Source organism: Schistocerca piceifrons, chromosome X (genome assembly GCF_021461385.2).
Source record: "Schistocerca piceifrons isolate TAMUIC-IGC-003096 chromosome X, iqSchPice1.1, whole genome shotgun sequence".
Lineage (NCBI taxonomy): Eukaryota > Metazoa > Arthropoda > Insecta > Orthoptera > Acrididae > Schistocerca > Schistocerca piceifrons.
Window position 1 is genome coordinate 97,250,426 of NC_060149.1, and position 27,919 is coordinate 97,278,344.

Below are 27,919 nucleotides of genomic sequence, written 5' to 3' on the forward strand. Positions count from 1 at the left end.
TAGTTTTTTCCATGTGGGTGACTGTAGTGGCGTGGGAATAGGGGAAGTAAATGAGACTCATCAGTGGTTTTGTAGGATTTGTAGTAGAGATAGGAAGATACTGGAACAGGAGGGGAAAATTGCTGCCCTTCAGGCTGAGTTAGACAAGGCCAGGGGAGATCTTGACAGGTTAAGGAGGGAGAAGGGTAAAGAGAGGTGGGAAGTGGCAACAGGCAACAGGAGGAACAGGCCTAGAACTTTGTCTGACAGCTTTATGGTGAATGTGGAAAATAGATTTGACCTGTTGCTTCATTTAGAAGCTGGTGAGCCTCAAGCAGTTACAGGTGTAGACAGGGCACAACAAACTTTCAGCAGCAAATTGAAAAGTAAGAATGTAGGGAAATCAGTAAAGAGAAAGAAAGTGTTGTTGTTAGGTAGTTCCCATGGAAGAGGTGTTGGCCAACTCTTGCAGGATGAACTAGGATCAGAATACCAGGTCACCAATTTTTTTAAACCTAGTGCTGGTCTGGAGCAGGTGACAGAGGATTTAGGATCACTTTGCAAAGATTTCACTAAGGAAGACACCGTGGTTATAGTGGGTGGGGCAGGTAACAGTATTGACAGAGATCCTGGGTACAGCATAGAGTGTGACCTGGCGAAGATTGCATCAGCATCGAGGCATACCAGTGTTGAGTTTGTATCTGTTCTTGGGCGCCATGACCGACCTCATTTGAACTCTTCTGTCAAGAGAGTTAATTTGGAGCTGGAACGGCTGCTCATGTCGGGTGCGGGGTCACACATTGGTGTGGTTCATGTTGATTCTGTCAGTAGGTGGGATTATACTAGGCATGGCCTTCACCTCAACAGGAAGGGGAAGGGTAAATTGGCTGGGGAAATAGCAGGAAAGTTAAAGGGGGGAGGCACTGTCATGAGTGGTAAAATACCAGTGGTTATAGGATTCAGAAAAGACCCTTTTTTAGGGTAGGGAGGACAGAAAGAAAACAAATTTTAAGAGAGGTTAGAACTGAGACAAACCTTCAGTTTGAGAAAGAAATCAAAAAACATAATTCCAGCTTATTACATCAACATAAACAGCCATTGGTTAAGAATTTTCAACTGTCAGCAGATATTTTAACTCCATCCAATTTTAAGTCAGTCAATGTGAAATGTCAGCTATCTTTATTGCATCAAAATATTCGAGGACTGAGAAATAAAATTAATGAATTAACTATCTGCATAGATGAATTAGAGTCTTCAAACCCAGCTGACATAATCTGCCTCTCTGAACATCATGTGACCACTGGTATAGAACTTTTAAGTGTTACAGGGTTTAGGTTAGCATCTCACTATTGTAGATCAGAAATGGAGAAAGGAGGAGTTGCCACATTCATCAGGAACTGTCATAAATTTAAGAACATAGACATTCATAAATTTTGCCTAGAACAGCATATGGAAGCATGTGCAACAGAATTAGATTTTCACAAAAAATCTTTCATAATATTAAGTGTATATCGAGCACCTGCGGGTAACTTTAATCTGTTTGTAAACCACCTTGAAGCTGTACTGGCCCATTTAACAACCAAAAACAAAGAAATAGTGGTTGCTGGTGATTTCAATGTAGATTTCCTTAAAGACTCTCCCAATAAGAACCTATTTGAGTTAGTAACACTATCATTCAACTTAATTCCCACAGTAAAGTTCCCCACTAGGATAACCACTTGCTCACAAACAGCCATTGATAATATCTTTATAGAAAAGTCAAATGAACAAAATTATATTACAAAACCAATAGTCAATGGCCTCTCAGACCATGACATGCAGTTCCTTCTGTTAAATGTTAATACTGAACAGGATATAAAATCTGTTAAATCTGAGCTCAAGAGGGTAATCAGTAAGCCAAAAATTGATTATTTTAGGACACTCCTCAGAGACATTCACTGGACTGATGTTTACAGTGCTCATGGAATGAATGAAAAATATAACATTTTTGCTAATAAAGTGCTTACCTTATTTGAACACTGCTTTCCCCCAAAACTTACCAAGGTTAGAGCAAAGTCTACAAAGAAGCCATGGATTACTCGAGGAATAGGGGTATCTTGTAAAACAAAAAGAAAACTGTATCTGTCAATCCGAAACATTTCCAATGTTGATGCTATAGCACATTATAAGAAATACTGCAAAATATTAAAGACTGTAATACGGATGTCAAAGCAAATACACTCCTGGAAATTGAAATAAGAACACCGTGAATTCATTGTCCCAGGAAGGGGAAACTTTATTGACACATTCCTGGGGTCAGATACATCACATGATCACACTGACAGAACCACAGGCACATAGACACAGGCAACAGAGCATGCACAATGTCGGCACTAGTACAGTGTATATCCACCTTTCGCAGCAATGCAGGCTGCTATTCTCCCATGGAGACGATCGTAGAGATGCTGGGTGTAGTCCTGTGGAACGGCTTGCCATGCCATTTCCACCTGGCGCCTCAGTTGGACCAGCGTTCGTGCTAGACGTGCAGACCGCGTGAGACGACGCTTCATCCAGTCCCAAACATGCTCAATGGGGGACAGATCCGGAGATCTTGCTGGCCAGGGTAGTTGACTTACACCTTCTAGAGCACGTTGGGTGGCACAGGATACATGCGGACGTGCATTGTCCTGTTGGAACAGCAAGTTCCCTTGCCGGTCTAGGAATGGTAGAACGATGGGTTCGATGACGGTTTGGATGTACCGTGCACTATTCAGTGTCCCCTCGACGATCATCAGTGGTGTACGGCCAGCGTAGGAGATCGCTCCCCACACCATGATGCCAGGTGTTGGCCCTGTGTGCCTCGGTCGTATGCAGTCCTGATTGTGGCGCTCACCTGCACGGCGCCAAACACGCATACGACCGTCATTGGCACCAAGGCAGAAGCGACTCTCATCGCTGAAGACGACACGTCTCCATTCGTCCCTCCATTCACGCCTGTCGCGACACCACTGGAGGCGGGCTGCACGATGTTGGGGCGTGAGCGGAAGACGGCCTAAAGGTGTGCGGGACCGTAGCCCAGCTTCATGGAGACGGTTGCGAATGGTCCTCGCCGATACCCCAGGAGCAACAGTGTCCCTAATTTGCTGGGAAGTGGCGGTGCGGTCCCCTACGGCACTGCGTAGGATCCTACGGTCTTGGCGTGCATCCGTGCGTCGCTGCGGTCCGGTCCCAGGTCGACGGGCACGTGCACCTTCCGCCGACCACTGGCGACAACATCGATGTACTGTGGAGACCTCACGCCCCACGTGTTGAGCAATTCGGTGGTACGTCCACCCGGCCTCCCGCATGCCCACTATACGCCCTCGCTCAAAGTCCGTGTACTGCACATACGGTTCACGTCCACGCCGTCGCGGCATGCTACCAGTGTTAAAGACTGCGATGGAGCTCCGTATGCCACGGCAAACTGGCTGACACTGACGGCGGCGGTGCACAAATGCTGGGCAGCTAGCGCCATTCGACGGCCAACACCGCGGTTCCTGGTGTGTCCGCTGTGCCGTGCGTGTGATCATTGCTTATACAGCCCTCTCGCAGTGTCCGGAGCAAGTATGGTGGGTCTGACACACCGGTGTCAATGTGTTCTTTTTTCCATTTCCAGGAGTGTATATTACAAGGAAAAGATAGTCATATCAGATAACAAAATAAAGACAATATGGGATATAGTGAAGGAGGAGACCGGTAGAACCAGACATGAAGAGGAACAAATAGCATTAAGAGTAAATGATGCATTGGTGACAGATGTGTATAGTGTTGCAGAACTTTTTAACAAACATTTTATAACTGTTACTGAAAAGATGGGGTTGTCAGGTTCAGTAGATGCTGCTATGGATTACCTTAGACCAGACATTTCAAGTAACTTCCATAATATGAATTTGACCCTCACTACCCCAACAGAAATAATGTCCATCATAAAATCTTTAAAATCAAAAACATCTAGTGGGTATGATGAAATATCAACAAAGTTAATTAAAGAATGTGATTCTGAGCTAAGTAACATATTAAGCTATCTGTGTAACCAGTCGTTTATCAGTGGAATATTTCCCGAATGGCTGAAATATGCTGAAGTTAAGCCACTGTTTAAGAAGGGAGATAAAGAAATAGCATCAAATTTCCGTCCAATTTCACTGTTGCCAGCATTCTCAAAAATTTTCGAAAAAGTAATGTACAGTCGTCTTTATAACCATCTTATCTCAAATAACATACTGTCAAAGTCACAGTTTGGATTTCTAAAAGGTTCTGATATTGAGAAGGCTATCTACACTTACAGTGAAAATGTACTTAATTCATTAGACAAAAAATTGCAGGCAACTGGTATATTTTGTGATCTGTCAAAGGCATTTGACTGTGTTAATCACAATATCCTTTTAAGTAAACTAGAATATTATAGTGTAACAGGAAATGCTGCAAAATGGTTCAAATCTTGTATCTCTGGCAGGAAACAAAGGGTGTTATTAGGAAAGAGACATGTATCAAGCTATCAGGCATCATCCAACTGGGAACTAATTACATGTGGGGTCCCACAAGGTTCCATTTTGGGGCCCTTACTTTTTCTTGTGTATATCAATGACCTTTCATCAGTAACATTACCAGATGCCAAGTTTGTTTTGTTTGCTGATGATACAAACATTGCAATAAATAGAAAATCAAGTGTAGTCTTAGAAAGATCAGCCAATAAAATATTTGTAGACATTAATCACTGGTTCCTAGCCAATTCTTTGTCACTAAACTTTGAAAAAACACACTACATGCAGTTCAGAACTTGTAAGGGGTGTCCCAAGAGTATATGTCTAACATATGATGACAAGAAGATAGAAGAAGTGGACGGTGTTAAATTCTTGGGATTACAGCTTGATAATAAATTCAACTGGGAGGAGCACACCACAGAACTGCTGAAGCGTCTTAACAAATCTCTGTTTGCAATGCGAATTTTGTCAGACATAGGGGATATAAAAATGAAAAAGCTGGCATACTATGCTTACTTTCATTCCATAATGTCATATGGGATTATTTTCTGGGGTAATTCATCAAGCCAAGCTAAAGTTTTCCGGGCACAAAAACGTGCAGTAAGAATTATATGTGGTGTGAACTCAAGAACATCCTGCAGAAGCCTGTTTAGGGAACTAGGGATACTAACTACAGCTTCCCAATATATTTATTCCTTAATGAAATTTGTCATTAAAAATATATCACTTTTTCAAACCAACAGCTCAATTCATGGAATCAATACTAGAAATAAGAATAATCTTCACAAGGATTTAAAGTCACTTAGTCTTGTACAAAAAGGTGTGCATTATTCAGGAACACACATTTTCAATAACTTGCCAGCAGCCATAAAAAGCTTAACAACCAATGAAATTCAGTTTAAGAGAAGCCTAAAGGATTTATTGGTGGCCAACTCCTTCTACTCCATTGATGAATTTCTGAGGAAAACCAACTGATTTGTATATAAGTACAACATAACTTCTGCACAATTTCAGTGCAGTAATGTGTTCACTGAAAATTTGTGTGTGTGTGTGTGTGTGTGTGTGTGTGTGTGTGTGTGTGTGTGTGTGTGTGTAAGTATAATCTAACTTCTGCACCATTTCAGTGCAGTAATGTGTTCATTGTAAATAAGTATTACAGTAGTTGTATTACATGTTTCTTACCTTATAAATAAATATAAAACTTTTTTATTTTAAATTCAGTGCAATAGTATTTGTAAAATGACTCTTAGTGTTCATTAAAAAATGACGATCATTCCACTTGGGACCTGTGGAATGGTACATTAGCTTATTTGTTTTAGTTTAAATATTTGTCATGTATTGTTGTTTTTCTGACATGTTCCACATCCTGGAGGACCTCCTCACTACGGATCAATTGGAATGAAAGTAAATCTAATCTAATCTAATCTAAAACAGACTGAAGGATTTCTGTCTGTAGAGGACTGAAACTGCTCCGAGAGTCGAGACCACTTCTTTGTTTCCCTTGAGAATACCTCTAATCTGATGGCTCGAAGTTTGAAGGTATCTGTCAAAAGTGCAGGAGCTGCTGCCAAAATTGAAGCTGTTGTACGCGTCAGATTTTCAACCGATGAGGACAAATTATCTGCAGTCCTTCTTGTTGCATTCAAAATTACCTGATTGGTGATATAGACATAATCTTCGCACTACGTGACGTCAGCGTCACAGTCCGTGTTGGAAAGCAGGTCCTGAACTGCATCATCAAGCTCTCTCAAACGATATAACGTCTCTTACATCTTAGTTCGAAAGTAAGTAACTTATTAACTGTATCTTTGATTGTGCCTCACTGTCCGAACTGAATTGTGGTACTAGTGTTTCAGTTCTTCGTTTCCCTTTCAAATTGCACAGGCGTAATTTTGTATCCGTCTCAGTCATGGTATCTTGGACTGCCGTTGCACGTGAACATTCGAAGAATGTGGTATAAATTACTGTCAATAGATGGCGCTCTCACAGATAAATGCTACTTGGGAACAAAGACTGTAGTAATATAAACAAACAACAGAAGGCGCTGCTTGCTGTTCAACATTTTATAATCTTAAAGCGACAACAGCGCCCCAAGCGGTGGAGAAGCTACGCTGCTGAATATGGTATTCCGTAAATGTAAACAGTATCCTTTATATTAATTTTTAAGATAGTTTTTACGAAAGGCAGCGTATGTAGCGCAATCAATTGCAGTAATAATAGGAAGAAGACACCACATTTGTTGTTCTTCAGGTTTCCTAAGGACCCTGAGAGGTATGAAACATCACATTACAGCGCTCTTTATTTACGATTTTTTCTAAACTGTATTGAATTACTGAATTTTTTTCTTTTTTAGGAGCAAGGAATGGTTAATAAATAGTAGAAGACAGGCCCTGCTGCAAAAAGATGTCCTTTATTTGCACAGTAACGTGAAGTTTTGTGCGTTACATTTCGAGTCAAACCAGTTCATGAGCGCGGAAAAGAAGACATTGGTATGGAATGCAGTTCCTACGTTATTTGACGTGCCGAATAAGCCACTACTAGTGACGATGAAGAGAAAATTGCCATACAAACGTGAAAGTGTTACTGCAAAAACGATAAAACTGTCTCCTGACACAGAAGAAACAGCTACCACAAGTGTTACTACACGAGAGACTAATACACTCCTGGAAATGGAAAAAAGAACACATTGACACCGGTGTGTCAGACCCACCATACTTGCTCCGGACACTGCGAGAGGGCTGTACAAGCAATGATCACACGCACGGCGCAGCGGACACACCAGGAACCGCGGTGTTGGCCGTCGAATGGCGCTAGCTGCGCAGCATTTGTGCACCGCCGCCGTCAGTGTCAGCCAGTTTTCCGTGGCATACGGAGCTCCATCGCAGTCTTTAACACTGGTAGCATGCCGCGACAGTGTGGACGTGAACCGTATGTGCAGTTGACGGACTTTGAGCGAGGGCGTATAGTGGGCATGCGGGAGGCCGGGTGGACGTACCGCCGAATTGCTCAACACGTGGGGCGTGAGGTCTCCACAGTACATCGATGTTGTCGCCAGTGGTCGGCGGAAGGTGCACGTGCCCGTCGACCTGGGACCGGACCGCAGCGACGCACGGATGCACGCCAAGACCGTAGGATCCTACGCAGTGCCGTAGGGGACCGCACCGCCACTTCCCAGCAAATTATGGACACTGTTGCTCCTGGAGTATCGGCGAGGACCATTCGCAACCGTCTCCATGAAGCTGGGCTACGGTCCCGCACACCGTTAGGCCGTCTTCCGCTCACGCCCCAACATCGTGCAGCCCGCCTCCAGTGGTGTCGCGACAGGCGTGAATGGAGGTTGGTTGGGTTAAAGATTAAAGGGACCAAACTACAAAGGTCATCGGTCCCTTGTTTCATAAAAACACAGAGCACAGGGGAACTATCCACCAGTCAAGCGAAGCACTAAAAGAAAAACTCCAGGGGAAGAAAAGCCCCATGGGCCATTGTAAGACAACATGGAAAACAGAGCACAGCAACAAAAACAACATAGAGAACAAAGGCAGATGAAATTAAAACTGCACAGCAGAGAACTGTGGCTGGCTGATCACGAAAATAATAGGATGAGCCAGCCACTCTGCAACACGTTAAAACCTCCGGCCTAAAAGTTTAGGGCGGAGTCGAATCACAACACAAAACTAAGTAAAAGAGAGAGCTCAAAAGAGGGTGATGTTAAAAAAAAAATTTAAATGGACCTATAAAAGCCGCTTGCGCGAATAAAACTTAAAACCCGATCTGCCATAGAGACATTGTCACCTAAGAGAGATGATAAAGCACCCTGGAGATTAAAAGTTCGCCTGAGGGCGGTTAAAAGAGGACAGTCCAACAATATATGGGCCACCGTCATAAGCGCACCACAGCGACAATGAGGGGGGTCCTCTCGACGCAGCAGATGACCATGCGTCAGCCAAGAGTGACCAATGCGGAGCCTACAGAGAACCACAGAGTCCCTCCGAGAGGCCCGCATGGAGGAACCCCACACAGTCGTGGCCTCCTTTACACGCCGCAGCTTGTTGGGTACAGACAGGGTGCGCCATTCGTCGGCCCACACCCCAAAGACCCGACGGCGTAACACCGATCGGAGATCAGTTGCCGGGAGGCCGATCTCCAACGGTAGTTTGCGGGTGGCTTCTTTAGCTAACTTGTCGGCGTGTTCGTTGCCCGCTATCCCAACGTGTCCCGGGGTCCATATGAACACCACTGAACGGCCACGTTGTGCAAGAGCATGAACGGACTCCTGGATGGCAACAACAATGGGATGGCGTGGGTAGCACTGGTCAAGAGCCTGGAGACTACTGAGAGAGTCACTGCAAATGACAAAAGACTCGCCAGTGCTGGTACGAACACGCTCAAGGGCACGAAAAATAGCTGTTAGCTCTGCAGTGTAAACACTGCAGCCGTCCGGCAAGGAGCGCTGGTCGACATAGTCCGCATGAACATAAGCGTACCCCACACGGCCATCAACCATCGAGCCATCGGTATAGATAACCTCCGAGTCACGGGATTCGGCGAGGAGAGCAAGAAATTGGCGGCGCAAGACTGCAGGAGGAACTGAATCCTTTTGCCATTGGGAGAGGTCCAGCTGAAGCTGCGGCCGACGGATACACCAAGGTGGTGTATGTGGGCGGACCTGAAAAGCAGATGGAAGAGGCAAAGACTCGAGTTCACTAAGCAGGGACTGAACACGGATCCCAATTGCATGGCCTGATCGCGGCCGCCGGCGTGGAAGATGGACTGCCGCATCGGTGAAAAGGAGACGGTAGTTAGGGTGACGGGGAGAACAACGGACGTGGGCAGCATAGTTGGCTAAGAGTTGTTGACGCCGAATGTAGAGCGGAGGAACCCCAGCCTCAGCAAGTAGGCTATTAACAGGACTGGTGCGGAATGCTCCTGTCGCCTGTCGAACCCCACAGTGGTGAATGGGGTCCAGCAGTTGCAACGCTGAGTGCGACGCTGAGCCATACGCCACACTCCCATAATCCAGTCGGGACAGCACAAGGGCTTTGTAGAGCTGCAGCAGCGTGTTACGGTCGGCACCCCAAGTTGTGTTGCGGAGGCAGCGGAGGGCATTCAGATGCTGCCAGCACTGACGCTTGAGCTCACGAATATGTGGAAGCCAAGTAAGCCGGGCATCGAACAGCAATCCCAGAAAACGGTAAGTGTCAACAACCCTGAGCTTAGCATCCTGAAGATAAAGCTCAGGGTGGGGATGGACAGTGCGACGCCGACAAAAGTGCATAACACAAGTCTTCGCAGGAGAAAACTGAAACCCATGGGCTAGGGCCCACGCCTGTGCCTTGCGTATGGCTCCCTGCAACCGACGTTCTGCAACGCCAATGGTGGAGGAGCTGAAAAAGATGCAGAAATCGTCAGCATATAACGTGGGCGAGACAGAGGACCCTACTGCTGCTGCAAGGCCATTAATGGCCACAAGGAAAAGGGGCACGCTCAATACAGAGCCCTGTGGAACGCCGTTCTCCTGGATATGAAGGGAACTATGGGACGTGCCAATTAAAACGCGGAATGTCCGAACAGATAAAAAATTCTGAATAAAAATGGGGAGAGAGCCCCGGAGACCCCACCCGTGCAACGTGGCGAGAATATGGTGGCGCCACGTCGTGTCATATGCTCTGGAGAGGTCAAAAAAGACGGAGACGAGGTGTTGGCGCCTGGAAAAAGCAGTGCGGATTGCAGACTCAAGGAGGACCAAAGTATCGGCGGTGGAACGGCCCTGACGGAAGCCGCTCTGGCATGGAGCCAGGAGACCCCGAGACTCGAGCAGCCAACACAGCCGTCGACTCACCATGCGTTCCAGCAGCTTGCACAGAGTATTGGTTAAGCTAATGGGCCGATAACTATCCACAGTAAGCGGGTCCTTACCAGGCTTCAGCACTGGAATGATGGTACTTTCTCGCCATTGCGACGGAAAGACACCATCACCCCATAGGCGGTTGAAGAGGGCAAGAACACATCGCTGACAGTCCGGGGACAGGTGTTTTAGCATCTGATTGTGGACGCCATCTGGCCCAGAGGCTGTATCGGGGCACTGTGCCAGGGCGCTCTGGAGTTCCCACAAACTAAATGGGGCGTTATACGCCTCAGGGTGGCGAGAAGCGAAAGAAAGCCGTTTGCCTTCCTCCCGGCGTTTGAGCGCGCGAAACGCAGGCGGGTAATTCCCCGACGCAGAGGCCCGAACATAGTGCTGAGCGAAATGCTCGGCGATTGCATCGGCATCGGTGGATACTGCCCCGTTGATGGTAAGCCCTGGGACACCTGTAGAGTACTGCAATCCAAAGATGCGCCGAATCTTCAGCCACACCTGGGAGGGGGAAGTACGGGAACCAATCTTGGAAACGTACCTCTCCCAACACTCCTGTTTCCGCCGTTTGATAAGCCTCCGTACCTGAGCACGGAGACGTTTGAATAAAATGAGGTTCTCCAAAGACGGGTGCCGCTTATGTCGCTGAAGAGCCCGCCGACGTTCTTTAATGGCGGCAGCGACCTCTGGAGACCACCAAGGCACCGACTTTCGCCGGGGGCACCCGAACGAACGAGGAATGGTACGTTCCGCAGCGGAAACAATCGCTGCAGTCAGTGTCTCAACCGCCACATCGATGGTACCATGGGGGAGAGAGTCAACAGTGGCAGCAGAGCAGAACGTGTCCCAGTTCGCCTTGCTAAATGCCCATCTAGGCGAGCGCGCAAAGGAGTGACGCTGTGGTAGTGAAAGGAAGATCGGAAAATGATCACTACCACACAAGTCCTCATGGACTCTCCAGTGGACCGATGGTACAAGCCCTGGGCTGCACAACGACAGATCGATGGCCGAGAACGTGCCATGCGCCACACTGAAATGTGTGGCGGCGCCAGAGTTTAAGAGGCAGAGGTCGAGTTGGGAGATGAGATTCTCGACCTCCCTGCCTCGGCCAGTAACCTTCGTTCCACCCCACAGGGGATTGTGGGCGTTAAAATCCCCCAGGAGAAGAAAAGGCGTGGGGAGTTGGGCGACAAGCGCAGCCATTTCGGTCAGGGAGACTGTACCACCTGGAGGGAGATAGACACTGCAGACGGTTATGTCCTGGGTAGTCCTTACACGGACAGCCACAGCTTCCAATGATGTTTGAAGGGGCACAGGAGCACTATATACAGAGGTAAGGACATACACGCAGGCTCCACCTGACACACAATTGTAAGTGCTACGGTTGCAGTAATAGCCCCTGTATCCACGAAGAACAGGGGTCCGCATTGCCGGGAACCAGGTTTCTTGGAGGGCAATGCAGAAAGCAGGTGTCAGGCTTAGGAGCTGTCGTAGCTCAGGGAGATGGCTAAAATAACCGCCACAATTCCACTGGAGGATTGTACAAAGCATGTCCGGTAGGGGCATGCAGGCACTGAAAAGGCAAATTACTTGGCAGGGTCACATGCTGCCACCGACTGAGCGACGGACGTCACTACGGCCATCGTTTCTGAGGAGACGGCGAGATCCAGGTCATCAGGGGACGCAAAGAGCTCGACCTCGTCCTCAGAGGCTGAGCTGACAGGGAGCGTTGGTGCGGGAACCACTGGGTCCTTACCCTTCTTGGAGAGCTTCCTTTTCTCTCTCTTGTCTTTGGGAGGAGGGTTGTCATGCTGGGAGGGCTTTCCTGACGCATCATCAGGAACAGAGGAAGAGCGTGAAGCCCTTCGACCAGCAGCTGGTGGCTTCTTCAGCCACTGGCTAGTGTCTTGTGAGACACTGGGGAAGTCCTTGGAAGGGACGCCCCCAAGGGATCCCTTCCGAACAAGTGAGGCCGGAGGAGGCTTTTGCGTCCCCGGCTGAGCAGCCGGAGGGAGCTGTCGCTTCCCCGGCTGAGGAGCCGGAGAGGGCTGTCGCCGCTCCGGCTGAGAGGTGGGGACCAACGTCCCCGGTTGCTTGGGGCGCACTGCTCCCAAACTCGGTGTTTTGGGAGCAGTGGAAGAGAGAGCGGCCTGTCCCAGCGGTGGGGCAGACGTTACCTGATTTCTCTGTGGGCCAACAGAGAAGGGAGTCTGTGCAGGAGCTGGTGGCGGCAGTGTGACAGTAGCATAACTCCTCAACATAGGTGTGGGGTTGAGTCGTTCTAATTTCTTCTTCGCCTCTTGGTAACTTAAACGGTCCAAGGTCTTAATTTCTTGTATCTTCCGCTCTCGTTGATAGACTGCACAGTCTGGTGAGCAGGGAGAATGATGCTCCCCACAGTTAACGCAGGTGGGAGGCGGAGCACATGGAGCATTAGGATGTGGAGGTCGTCCACAATCACGACACGTGGGGCTGGAAGTGCACCTGGAGGACATGTGTCCGAATTTCCAGCACTGGAAGCATCGCATAGGGGGCGGGACATAGGGCTTGACATCGCACCGGTATATCATGACCTTGACTTTCTCAGGCAAGCAGTCGCCCTCAAAGGCCAGGATGAAAGCACCGGTAGCGACCCTATTATCCTTTGGCCCCCTAAAGACACGACGGACAAAGTGTACACCTCGTCGTGCCAGGTTCTCACGTAGCTCGTCATCAGACTGTAGCAGAAGATCTTTATGAAAAATAATCCCCTGGACCAAATTTAACGACTTATGGGGAGTGACAGTAACGGGGATGTCACCAAGCTTCTCACAGGCGAGTAATGCCTGGGACTGCGCAGATGAAGCTGCTTGTATCAAAATGGCCCCGCTCCTCATTTTGGAAAGGGACGCCACTTCCCCAAACTTATCTTCGAGATTGTGCACGAAGAAAAGAGGCTTAGTCCCCAAAAACGAATCCCCATCAGTTCTGCTGCATACAAGGTATCGTGGCGAATACGGCTCCTGTCTGTCTGCAGCCCTACGTTCCTCCCATGGTGTGGCTAGGGAAGGGAACGACTTCGGGTTATATGTCACAGCGTTAAATTCCACCTTACCACGCTTAGAGACATTGGCGGTCGGGCGACCACCAGATTGAGATTTCACCCGCTTCATTGCGGGGCATCCGCCCCGATGCCACCCACTCCGACCAGGGGCTCTCCCCACGGGCGCCACCCAGCCACAGCAAAGGCCACCTGGCAGGATGGCCGTTGCCGGGAGTCCCGATGCCCCTGAGAGACGAGCATCTACTCCTTGGCTTACGTGGGGAGGAGTCAGCTCAGGCATCGGCAGTACGATCCCTGTGTTGTCAGGGGGCTACAACCTAGAGGGTACATGACGACCCCACCACAACGGGCTGGCTACCGTGCTGGATTTCGGGTGCCATGGGTAGTCCATAGTGATCGTGCGTGCTGGTGGTGACGCACTAAGGGCGGGACGTACACAATACATCAGGTGTCTATGCCCAAAATGAGGGATGGAGGGTGCATGCACGTCGCCAGGACGATCAAGAGTGCCAAGGTCGTAGGGCACAGAGGACTGATGGTGCACCACGTAAGGTGTCCTTCCCCAAAAGGCTCGTACTTCTGTGGAATTTGGAAAAATGGAGGTCAAACCCGAACGGGGACCATCACATTAAGGCCAAAACGTTTGAGACTCCTTTTAGTCGCCTCTTACGACAGGCAGGAATACCGCGGGCCTATTCTAACCCCCGAACCCGCAGGGGGGGTGAATGGAGGGACGAACGGAGACGTGTCGTCTTCAGCGATGAGAGTCGCTTCTGCCTTGGTGTCAATGATGGTCGTATGCGTGTTTGGCGCTGTGCAGGTGAGCGCCACAATCAGGACTGCATACGACCGAGGCACACAGGGCCAACACCCGGCATCATGGTGTGGGGAACGATCTCCTACACTGGCCGTACACCACTGGTGATCGTCGAGGGGACACTGAATAGTGCACGGTACATCCAAACCGTCATCGAACCCATCGTTCTACCATTCCTAGACCGGCAAGGGACCTTGCTGTTCCAACAGGACAATGCACGTCCGCATGTATCCCGTGCCACCCACTGTGCTCTAGAAGGTGTAAGTCAGCTACCCTGGCCAGCAAGATCACCGGATCTGTCCCCCATTGAGCATGTTTGGGACTGGATGAAGCGTCGTCTCACGCGGTCTGCACGTCCAGCACGAACGCTGGTCCAACAGAGGCGCCAGGTGGAAATGGCATGGCAAGCCGTTCCACAGGACTACATCCAGCATCTCTACGATCGTCTCCATGGGAGAATAGCAGCCTGCATTGCTGCGAAAGGTGGATATACACTGTACTAGTGCCGACATTGTGCATGCTCTGTTGCCTGTGTCTATGTGCCTGTGGTTCTGTCAGTGTGATCATGTGATGTATCTGACCCCAGGAATGTGTCAATAAAGTTTCCCCTTCCTGGGACAATGAATTCACGGTGTTCTTATTTCAATTTCCAGGAGTGTATAAAATCACTAACAACGGAATCTGCAACACAGACATCTTTTGAAGACGAAATGCTTAGATTACGTAAAATTATTCCCGTGTTGGAAAATCGTGTGAAATGTAAAACAGTGCAAATCATTAGACTTCGTACAAAATTACTACGTGACAAGGAAAGTGCCCATCGTAAGAATAAACTGCAACCACAACGTCACAGGACACAAGTACAAAAGGACAAGCTCATTTTAAAAAGTATTGGTTCCAAGTACCTGAAAAAAGAAGCTCTCGATTTATTGATAAGCCAAATCAGTATATCATTGAATGGAAAACGTGGTGCGAGATGGAAAGATGAAACTAAATTATTTGCACTTAATTTGTTGTGTTATAGTACTCAGGCATACGGTTTTTTATCACACTGTTTTAGCCTTCCATCAGTACGTACCTTACAAAGTTATGTGGAAGATATACAATTAAATTGTGGGATAAATAATAACATATTTCATCTTTTAAAGCAGAAAGTGCATCAGTTACCAGAAACTGATTTAATTGTTAATTTGTCTATGGATGAGATGTCACTAATGGAAAATTTGATATATGGCAGATCTACGGATCGTGTTATTGGATTTAAAGACATGGGTTTCATACGCACATCTGTGGTTGACAATACTGCATTAGTTATAATGATTAACGGCATCTTCTCAAATTTTAAACAGCCATTAGTATATTATTTCTCCAAAGGACCAGTAGGTGCCACCCATCTGACGCACATGTTTTTTGAAGTTGTCAAAAAACTCACAGAGATTGGTTTGGTTGTAAAAAACATGTGTGACTGATCAAGGCTCAAATTTTGTGAAGTGGATGCACAGACTGGGTATCACACCAGTTAATCCATGCTTAGTACACGAATGGAGAAGATCTACTTTTTTATGTAGGACAGTACTTGTAGATGGCAGCCAAGACTTAGACGCAAATGACAAAGTTTATTGTCATTTTAAAAGTTATGAAGGCAACTTTGGAAGCCTATTTATTTGTACAGAAAATGTCAAAGAATTTTTAACTCATTGTGAGACTAAGATGACTTCTGCTTTCGATGAATATGCTCACGTAAGTATTGTGGTGCTTTCTTTGTGAACATATTGATGGACATCCCCAATTTTCCACCTGGGTGCTGTGCTGAAACCAGGCTGCTGTTTGTGAAAATGAGGCTCTTTTACATTATTAAATTGAGGAATCAAGACTTAGTTTGTAGGAGCAAGAGAAAAAATAAAAAAGTGATGAAGCTGGCTCATTTGGGTTGCTAAAGTGTTACGACTGACTCATTTAATTTTATTTTCGTTAAATGTATCAATGGGATACAAAAAAGTTTTAAAACAGTCATGCTTTTTATTGAGATAACCTGATACCACGAAGAATAAGATGGAAACTGTATTTTTGGAAGCAGGCTTCCTGCAAAGCAAAACGTAATGAAAAGTGATGTGTTGGTCCATTTGTACACAAGGAAGATCATCTATATAATTCATATGTGGAATATACAGTGTGTATTCTCTTGCTATCAGTGTAAATTACGTACAAAACGAATTAAAAACAAACATTATTTTTACGTCGCATCTGTCATCAGAGGAAGGCGAGCTTTCTGGCCGCTAGGGGCACTAGTGTCACCTAAACTGTCAAATGGTAACAACTTTCACAGCAGTAAGTGTCGCGACTGTATATATTAGACTGTGACAACAGTGTGTGCTCAGCCAGGTCCGGATCTGGGGGGGGGGGGGGGGGGGCGCAAACCGGACTATCTGCTCCGGGCAGTTTCAGGGGGGAGCCAAATTCATATTCTTGAAGAAAAGAACCTTGTTTCACAAAGTGCCTAGCGTCCAGCGCACGTTAGCCTATCGATTGCTCATATGATTTTGAAACGCATCCCTATTGGTTTTGGAACATTTTGAACACATTGTAAGTTGGTTTCTGAACGAATCAGAAGTTGATTTTTGAATGCGCGCATACTGTACGTGATGTCTCTGCCAGGAGAATCTCCGTCGCATCTAGAAATAAAAACTTTCTCTCAGACAAAAGAGGACGGGGCTATACGAGCTGAGCTGAATAAAGCCGATCGGGTGAGTGCCAGTCGCTGTTTGTTTATGTGGTTAGGTGTGCGAATGATAGGCGTGGTTGTAATTATCAGCGAAATCCAGATTCACACTATCAGAGTGGAAATAAACGACTAACAGGAACAGCAGGTAAAAAAGATTACATATTATCTTCTCGGTATATCCAAGAAAATGAAATTTTGACAGAAAATTTTTGCCAGATCGCTACACTACTAAAGGCCAGTTGTACAGTTTTCGGCTAGCAGCCGTCTAATTCCATGCTCGGAAAAGCGCGGAAAACGCGTTGTACGAACACATAATAACATCTAACGGAGAATAAACGCGGGATAACTAAACCGGTGGTTCTGGCAGGGTTAGTGAAGTTAACCGAAGAATAAGTTTTGACAGTGGCAGGAATAATTACAGAATTAGTGACGACAAGGTTGTTTGGTAAAACGTAGAAGGAGAAGAAACGAAGACATCACACAAACTATATGGAAGACTATTATGATTCCAAATTTAGATAAAAATTTCGTATTACTACTACTTTTCGATCTCATACTTGAGAAACTGGAGAACATGAATGAAATGTAAAACTCTTGCCTAACATAAAACTTTTTGGTTGTAGTAGGCCTAATAGGCATTTGATACTAGTGCTTCGTGAATTATATTCTGTCGTATTATTTATGTAAACGAGGTAGATAAAAATGACCATTTGCGTCAAAACAGTCTCACTAACTTGGCTTGTTTCGTTTTATCTAGCAGACAGTCACAATTTAGACGTAATCAAATCGAGAAACCACACGTCTTGGGTACTATTCGTATTAACAGCTTTTTCAGTATTAGACAACGACATTTTGATTTTTCACGTAGCAAAACGCTTGAAGATCTTTGATGAGGTAATAGATTCTTTCGCAGAAAGGAAAGCGCGCCGTGTAAAGCTGTAGCAAGATTAGAGAGTGAGAAAAAAAAAAAAAGCTGGGATCTAAAGATTGAAGAAATGTGTACTGTCTTGCTTGTCTCTTGTCTTGATTTTATGTTTCCTATATTTAATTTTATGTAACACAAAGGAGAAAGTTATTACCTTATAGGCAATAAAGAGTGCAAATTTTCTGGAGAGTTCTTATTCTTCCGGTCGCAAATAATCCGACTCAGTATTAATTGCAAAGGTTTTTTTTTTTAAGGATTAGGATGTCAAACTAGCCGATTGGGACCGGGAGAGTCACCACAGAACATTTTAATTTCGATTGTCCTGAATATAGGCTTGGTGGCCTCCATTGCAAAATATATACGTTTGAATTCCACAGAGCGACATACAGCGACGTGCAACAGAAAAATGCTGTACGAAGAAGTTTGGTACTGCACTTCGGCACACTTAAGGCCAAATAACATGTCTTACATTTCCTCGAACTTATATGTTTTATATATGAAACTCTTCAGAAAGACGTGCGCTACAACATGAACATATTTTTGGAAAATCGACTTATCTTTAACACTTTTGACGTCTCAAACACTCGAGGTTGAGGAGGAGGGGGGGGGGGGGAGTGGAGGAGAGGGCCACTTTCAAGTTTTTGCCCTGGTTCGGGAATATTTTAGATCTGTGGCTGTGCTCTGTTTGTGTATGAACTTCACAGTACTTACAGAGTTTATTTAGTGTGCATTTGCCAGAACAGAAAAGCGTACTGCTTAATTGTTGCAACGGGGTTATGTGACTGCAGACTGCATTGCTATATGCTGTCTCCGCTCTTACCTCGATTCGAGGATGTGAAACAAGTGGACACTGTGTCTCTTCCTGCTGCTGTACTTCCACTGCACCATGTTGGAGCTTCCTGAGCTACAGCACCATTTTATACTTCTTATATTAATTAACAAGACACCACGTCTAGTTTCTTTATTCTTACGTGTACAGTCAAAGATACTACATTACAGGGATAGCATAGCCTTCAGCTACGTCATTTGATACGACCTAGCAAGGCGCCATTAGCAGTTACTATTGATGCTGTAAAACATGTACCGTCACGAGCGATGTTCACCAATTGTGGATTAAAGTTAAGTATTCCAGCAGCTACGTACGTTATTGGCTATATTAATTACCTTGTCCTCTTCCAGAGCCTGCGTGAGCTTAAACGCTTGCTTTTCGGCTTCCTCCTAGTGGATTGGCTGTCTTGCCAGTCCACAACAGATGTATTTCGCGGTTTCCCGATAGGAGGCGGCAAAGAAAATTTAGCAGCGGGTGCACCGGCATGAGGTCTGTCTTTCTCGGTACGCTGGCTGGTGTTGAAGGGTCTTCAGGGCAGAAGCGGTGTGCTACACGCTGGACGGATCGCACCCAGTGTATATACCCAATGAAAAGGAATCGACTGTGGGGTACGCCGATGCAGTGTCACGTTTAGCCGTAATCATCCCCCTGTGTGGAGCATCGCAGTCGACCGAGGGTTACCGCCGACTAGACCTTCAACTCTTGGCTGCAAGTTCCTGGTGCATATTTCAGTGATGATTGATTGGAATTTTATCTGCGCAACTGGATTATGTTGAATATGGTGACTCTTAATTTATTTAACTTGAACCAATGGTTTTGATTCGTTGAAGACCCATTCTATTGTAATGCCCCAGGTCGCACTTTGGCGGACTAAAACAAGAGTAACCATGTTAGAAGCCGTTAATGCATTTTATATAGAGTTTTTCATATGCTGAGGGTAACTTTTACTTGGTTACTTCTCCAGAAGCTCATTAGTTTTAAAGCCACGTGCCATGTGCTGCCTTTGGTATCGCATGAACCTCTCTTTGTATATTAGCCTGAAATTATTTTCGGCATGTATTTCATTTTCATGGCCTGTTTACTGGATGTATTCTTTTTCATTTACAGTTATGTTGTTCTGCAAAGAAGCGATAGAAGAAACAGTTAAAGTAATTACCTTCTTCCTTAAATGAACTGTTAAATTTCGTCTCTGGATGTTTGTGTTTAGGTAAACGTTCATGTTATTATATAAATGCGTTCTAATCGCACAAAAAACGTATTTTCAATTCCCCTCCCCAGGAAGCATAACTGTCTTTTGGTAAAGGAGGTAGAACACAGTCCATTCATATTTCTGCAAACACGATTACAAACTAAACCAAAGGATGATTATTTCAGAATCTTCATAGGAGCTCCTTAGGATGCTCCGCAGAACCCTTACAAACATCACAGTGAACGTTTAAAAGGTAATGCTGACCCTAAAATAATAAAATCTGCTTACGAAATAATGTAATTACAGATTAGACTAAACTCGCTGTGAATGGCGAGTCATGTGCTGTCACAGATTTCAAAACATAAGCTGGATAAAACAGCCAAGCAAATTAATGTTTACGAGATGCATGTGAAGGCAGATGTATAATATTTCGATGCATGATTGATTTATTACAAACGAAACAATGATTATTAAAACACTCAACATTTAAGCTCCGAATTCTAAAAACAGCATCACATTATTTGGATGAATTATTGTTGCTGAATGTACTTACTGTGACATACATTTACTGATTGGAATCATTTCTCACAACAGCTGCATAAAAAATGGAATTTTTCTGTTTGTATTTACTTGTTTTTGCTAGTGATGAGCATCGGGGTTCATGCTGGGTCTTCAGAGCACTCGCCCACACAGTCAACAAGTAAGTTTATAGTATATTAGCGATGACCAATTATATATTGGTGAATAAGAGAATTTTTATGTTATAATGTTTGATTAAAATTAGAATAATATGTAAACTGGCGCCTACGGCAATATAAGTTAGAACAGTGATGGACACCTAGACAACAGCAATGCCAATTCTGATTGGTATGTCTCTTATGTAGTTGAATTTGATCTAAAGAGTGAAGCATATCGAGTTTGCAATTTATCTCATATGTGATCCAAAATGAAAAACCCAAAAATAACTATGCAGAGTATTTAAGGGGAAATAGTAAATATTTTGGGAGAAGATAGTAGAGACTAATTCTAATAAAACATTCCTTATAACATGTGTCCATTTGTTATTCGATACAAAGATGCAACTGTTAAAATATAATACAGGCAAATACATACAGAAGATATAAGCCAAGGCAAATGATTAAGTCAAGCTTCACCTCCAGTTTCAATGCACTTTCGAATTCGCCTGACTATACTGTGTGTGACTCTTCTGAGGTCGTCTTGCCATTCTTTTATGAGGGCAGCACTATTCACCACTCGGACAATCAGTTCGTCTGTTATGATTTTCTTTTCTTTGTAGTCTACATCTTTCAACCATCCACACTGTCAAAAATCTGATAGGATGAGGTCCGGAGACCTTTGTGTCCCAGAAACGTGATCCTTTCTGCCGATCCAGCTTCCGGGAAATGTTAAAATTATATGATGTGTCATCTGACGACTAGAATATACAAGTGTATCGTCATGCTGGAAGGATATACCCATCCTTGTAGGGAAAGGAACCTCTCCTAAAATTTTTGGTAGTTCGTTTTCAACGAAATGTAGATAGTGGGGCCCTGTAAGACGGTGCACTAAAACTTCAGACCAAATCAGCTAATTGTCTGCCATACCACACCACAGATTTACGCACAAGCTTTCTTGAAAATGTGTTTTCACAAAGGCAATTATCCAACGACAAAATTCCATCATCTACCTTCACCTCTATTTTCGAAGGTATGAAGTCCGCTGTAAATGATTAGGATAGAGGCATAGGTAATGTCCGCCACATTCTTGTACATGGAACTCTGATATGTTTAAATATTGTTCGTGTACTTGTTGAACTACCACGTTCTGTCAATTAGACAATTTATTCTCCAGCCACACACCTTTCATTTGCACATTCAGGGGAGATATGACTGCTGCACACTTCATCAGTCCCACGCAGCTTACGGAAAACACGAGTAAATCCCCTTGAATCTGGTTCTCTGCGGTTAAGAAAACGTCTGCCTTATTCCCTACAAGCAGCAGCAGCGTTTACATTACAAAATCCATACTCAGCAGTTGTAAATACATGCAGCATGCTTAAACGATACGGCAGAATTGGCCACCAAATTATAATCGCAATTACAGATTAAAAAAATGAATTACATCAACTCAAGCTCAGCTTTACAACTTTAACTTCTATATAGAAATGCAATTGAAAAATAAACCCATAGCTATTAGAGTGCAATATGTGAAACAAAAACTTGTCTCTGTAACCAGCTGTATCTCTACAGCCAATAAAAACTGGGCACTTGTTATACGGAATGTTTTATTCGAATCAGTCTATACCACCACATCCTAAATTATTTCCTGTTCCTCTTGAAACACTCTGTACTTTTTAAGAATACTGCTGCAGGTAAATACTGGTTCTTTTTTAGTATTTTAGTCACTCAAGATTAATCATTTAGGAATTTGATAATATCCGGTGTAACTCTGAGCTCTAATGGACAGTTGTTGAAGCATGAGATGTTAAATTGCTACTCTCACCAAATGGCGTAAGTTTCGTGACAAACAAAAATAATGAGTGTAGCCGAATTATTAGTGATAGCTTTCTATTTTGATGTGATAGTAATAAGATGAGCCGTGGAACCTAGAAGTAGCTCTGTCAATGAGTAAAAGGAGTTGCAAGAACGTAAAATGAAACATTATATGCCAAAATTAGTAGCCCATTGTCATAATTTTGTTTCAAAACACGAGGAAGACAATATGGAGCAACTGAGATGTAATAAGTGGTATGAAAAGAGATTAGTTGGTGTAAGAACAAACAGATAACCTATGTTTTGTGCTGAAAATATAAATATGATAATGAAATATTAGATGAATCGTGGTAGAGTTATCAAGGTGGGAAAGAGAAAAAGAATGCAAAAGTAAAATAAATTGTAGTATACCAGAGAAAGAGAGGGGGGAAAAGCTGAAGGGGTAGAAGAAAAATGAAGAACAGTTTAAAAGTGTGAGAGTGGTTTGATAAGAAACTTACAAAATAATTTGTGGTTTTGGGTGACAGGTTATAAGTTTGACTTGATTTATGTAAGATTGATGAAAATGAAGATAAAACCAATGGTGTTCACGTAGGTGACGACAATTACAACCTTATATTAATGTAACTGATATGTTTACTATGCTAGTGAAGTACATAACTGTATGAATGTGCCATAACATAAGACCTAGAGAGGCTAGTAAAATAACTGATAGGGAAAAAATATCAAAATGAAATAAAAAATTCACATGATGACTGCTATACCGTTTACGAGAACCCAAACAGAAACGTATATATCAAGAATACCGTATGACAACCTCTGACAGAAAATTAAGTCACAGGAAAGGGGATGCCTACAGGTTGAGATTATACTCTGAAATGTGTTGTTACAAGCAAAATTGTCGGGAACGGTCATAGGCAAATGTAAGAATAGGATTTAACGTCCCATTGGTGAGGAGGTCAGCGGAGTGTATGCTCGTAGATTAAGGTGTTTCTCTGGTGTGTAAATTGATAAAGAATCTCAAGCTCGGTACCCTTTAGTTTCCATCACCACAAGAAAAAAAAATCGTGCAAGTAACGTATGCACAAGCCTTACCTTTACTTGATCAGATGGGGCTTGAAATGTGTGAATGGTAACAACTTGTTGAAATCTGTTCAAGCTCACTAAAACAAATGCATTTTCCAAGCGACAACTGGCGCTTTCCAGGGTTGTCACGTCATGAATGAAGAAGCGATCTAGTGACAGTGGTTGTTTGTACACAATGTAGCGCACTGCAGGTTCATTGGAGGGTGACCCACGGCTGCATGAACTTGCCCAGTTCTCAGAAATGGATGATTTCTGAAAGAAACGGAAATAGAAGCTTTGGTTTACGTATACAAGAAGATTTTACATTTCTCTCTTTTACATTTTCTAAGCTTTTGCTATCAAGCATTCACCATTAAAGCGTGACTTTGTTAAACCATTTCCATGCCAGAAGGCTTTTATTATCGTTTATTAAGCAGAATATACCAGTTTGGTTTACAATAAATCTGAGAATCGATGTGCTAAATTTGTCGAAATTACTTTGGAATCGATTGGACTGAGCACATAAACTACTTTGTATATTAATACAAATTTTAAACGGTTATTTGTTCTGATGTCTATTTCTTTTATTTCCCGTATTCCTTTCAAGGTTTTTTTTAAATATTTAATTACAAATACGTGCGTCGTTAATAACGTGTAAAAGAATCAAATGGTACTACATAGTAGCAGTTTCCAGAACTAAAATGACTAATACGAAATTTTACTAACAACAATGAAAATGACTTTTTAGACGATGGCTGTTGTTGCACTGTTAAATGAATAAATAAAATTAAAATAATTATTTGATGGTTAGCATCATCTGACAGTTAGGATGACATACATTGCTGAAGAACTTTGCAATTATGATTACACTCTGAAGAAATCATTTTCCTGTACCAATGCTGAGGAAAGCTATAAAATTAAATTATTTGTCACATGCGGCAAATGAAAGTAATATACGACTGGTCTCAGACATTAAAACAGCTCGCTCCGAACTGTTGGCAACGATTATATGAGTAGAATCTAATCGTAATTAATGTTAACAAATTATTCCACTTTAGAATGTTCTTTAGCTGCCAGTAATCGACATTTTTAAATCGCACGGAGAGTTACCGGAAAATGTGTCACTGAAGTAAAGTAGCCTTTGAATTGAGTATTATCTTTTTCTATAGAGGCGACTGTGAAATCTTGTTGTTATGGTTACTATATTTCCTTAACTTTACAAGCATATACCTTTTTTGATAATCCTTTCTTCTTCCGTGTAATCAAAAGCATGTCATCAAATAAGACGACGTACATCTCCTGTGGCTTTCCTGTATCCCAAACTTGCAATGGACCTTCGATAATGATTTGCCTTCTAGGGCTAACAATAATTCTGTCGCATGGTTGCTTCATAAGTGCAGGTTTCAGAAATTCTGGAACATAGACTTTAGAGTCCAGCTCAAAAACTGATGGCCACACTATGTTTCTCTGTATTTCCAAAAGTCTTTCAAAATTTTTCAACCATTTCATCTTGTCATCTAGCTCCCCTGCAACAGACAAAAAGTGATTAACAATTATGACGACATTTTAACTCACACGTCATCAAATCTTAAACTAGGAGCAGGGAGTACTCTTATGTATAATATTAGTCGGTAAACGTATGATTTCTCCAAGCCAGTCCTTAGATATGCAGTCCTAATAATCTCTACAAATACTGCAAACTATCTGCTCCGTTAGGCACTCTACTCTGATTCTGCCACGAACTATATTCTGCAAAGTGTGTCACATGACATATTATGCTATGAAACACAGAGAGAGTCCAGATTAAATCAACAAAACCTGCCTGTTGTGTGTGTGCCCACTGCTACTATTTCTGGATGGAGTTTTGAAAAACAGACTCTATACACTGACATCGAAGATCAGGTGCCGTCCAAGTTCTGGCTTATGTCATATATGAATACATATAATTACTTTTTAATGAGATTCAAGTCGTTACGAGTGCAGAATTCGTTACTACAACTGTAGCCGTCTGTGGTGATATTAGACTAATAATATGGACGGCTGTGATTTGGAAAAAGATTTTGTGAGGTATGAAGTGGCACACTATCACTTTATGAGCGTGAATGTATAGTAGTCTGCACCAGTAAATACGAGTATCAATCGAAAAAATATTACTGAAACGATGTAGAGAAAAACGAGCAAATACGAGGGAATTACAGGAAGTAAGTTACACATTATTTTTGCAGACCAAGTAAATTTTATTGAATCATGCAGTACACTTCAAAGTTCGGAACGTTCTACTTATTGCTTAATTCCTCGATGACAAAAGCCGCTCCTTGGCCTCGGAACCATTCGAGAACCAATGTTTGAACGACTTAATCGGAAAATCTACAGTTACTGCGAACCAGTTCCTCGACTGCCTGGTCACTTAGTCTGTGGTCGATGTTGATGACCTTATTTCCCTATCATCACCACCCACGTCTATGCTATCTTGCTCAAATTTTTGATGCCATCTTCACAACGGGTGGATGCGACATTACATGTGGTCTGCATACCGCCAGAAATTCATGGCGAATCTGCTTGCAAATTAGACGTTTTTTCCACGAGAATCATTATGTCCCGCATACTTTAACTTTGTAGTACGTCTCCAGTTGCCGTGCCATTTAACTCCCACACTGCGACCCTCCTGTTATCCGCAACGCAGCAAAAATGCGTCTCCAGGAAAGCCAGAACATATATTCTCTTCTGACGACGTCCCATTCTTGTTGCGCAATCATTTAAGACTGCGAGGACATGTATAACTTACTTTTTGAAGTTCCCTCGCATCAAGTAAAGAGGCATTTATTGTAGTGCCAGCCAAGCACGTGTCACTATGTTTCTACGTCATTTCCACCATGGCTAAAAGGTTTATTGCCTCTTGGGACCAGTTCATGTATCGTCGAGGACGAAATTGGGCCTGAGACGATAATGTTTTGTTGACAAAATATCGTACTTGTTCCTTCGTCTTGGAAATGCCATGAAATGTCCCATATGTCCAGTTGTCGATTCCATCTTATTCAGAAATTATCCAGTCGCTTTAGAAGATTTTAAACGACCACGGTCACAACATTCGGTATTGATCTATGCACACACCTACCAACTATTTACACACATCGAAAAAAGTTTTGCATCACTCCGGTTCCCAGAACTCCTGAGGATAGACTTTGACTGTGGATATTGCATCAAAGACACAGTCCCTTTGACTGTTCAGAAATGTCACCAAACCGGCCCAAAGATATAAACAAGCATGCATTGAGCAGCGCCTATTAGACGGAGAGGGTCCGACAGCCGATCAGTTTCAGTCATCATTCCAGGAAGGAGGTACACGGCTCTTGTTGTCTGTAGTTCAACCATGCCTAGACTGTCAATACCGGGGGTCGATCGCGTCCGCATTGTTACTTTGTGCCAGGAAGGGCTCTCAACAACGGAAGTGTCCAGGTGTCTTGGAGTGAACCAAAGCGATGTTGTTCGGACATGGAAGAGATACAAAGAGACAGGAACTGTCTTTCTCATGCCTCGCTCAGTCCACCCAAGGGCTACTACTACAGTGGATGACCGCTACCTACGGATTATGGCTCGGAGGAACCCTGAGAGCAGCGTCATAATGTTCAATAATGTTTTCCGTGCAGCCACAGGACGACGTGTTACGACTCAAACTGCGCGCAATAGGATGCATCATGCGCAAAAATGTTTTTTTCAAAAAAAGTTTTGCATCACCTCGGTTCCGAGAGTTCCAGGAACCTGTACAGAAAATTGGAATAGAGATCAACATAAACATTATTTCCGCCCGTTTTATTGCTCATTAAAACCACACATTGCATGTTATACCATAGTACAGCTAGACCTTCAGAGGTGGTGGTCCAGATTGCTGTACACACCGGTACCTCTTATATCCAGTAGCACGTCCTCGTGCACTGATGCATGCCTGTATTCGTCGTGGCATACTATCCACAAGTTCATCAAGGCACTATTTGTCCAGATTTTCCCACTCCTCAACGGCGATTCGGTGTACATCCCTCAGAGTGGTTGGTGGGTCACGTCGTCCATAAACAGCCCTTCAATATATCCCAGGCATGTTCGATAGCGTTCATGTCTGGAGAACATGCTGGCCACTCTAGTCGATCGATGTCGTTATCCTGATGGAAGTCATTCACAAGATGTGCACGATGGGGGTGCGAATTGTCATCCATGAAGACGAATGTCTCGCCAATATGCTGCCGATATGGTTGCATTATTGGTCGGAAGATGGCAATCACGTATCGTACAGCAGTTACGACGCCTTCCATGACCACCAGCGGCGTACGTCGGCCTCACGTAATGCCACCCGAAAACAGCAGGGAACCTCTACCCTGCCGCACTCGCTGGGCAGTGTGTCTAAGGTGTTCATCCGGACCGGGTTGCCTCCAAATAAGTCTCCGACGATTGTCTGGATGAAGGCATATTCGGATCTCATCGCTGAAGAGAACGTGATCCCAATCCTGAGTGGT

The 27,919-nt window shown here is 44.2% G+C and overlaps 1 protein-coding gene across 1 annotated transcript in view; it reads right to left on the minus strand.

Annotated features, from left to right (window-relative positions):
• LOC124722196 (pleckstrin homology domain-containing family G member 7-like) overlaps window positions 1-27,919 on the minus strand; it is a 543,685-nt gene that overhangs the window by 67,299 nt on the left and 448,467 nt on the right. Inside the window, exons 11-12 of the mRNA XM_047247394.1 lie at window positions 24,645-24,940; window positions 23,445-23,687 (exon numbers count right to left, since the gene is read on the minus strand). Of these exons, the coding sequence (XP_047103350.1) occupies window positions 23,445-23,687; window positions 24,645-24,940 (539 nt within the window). The remainder of the gene's footprint in view (window positions 1-23,444; window positions 23,688-24,644; window positions 24,941-27,919) is intronic.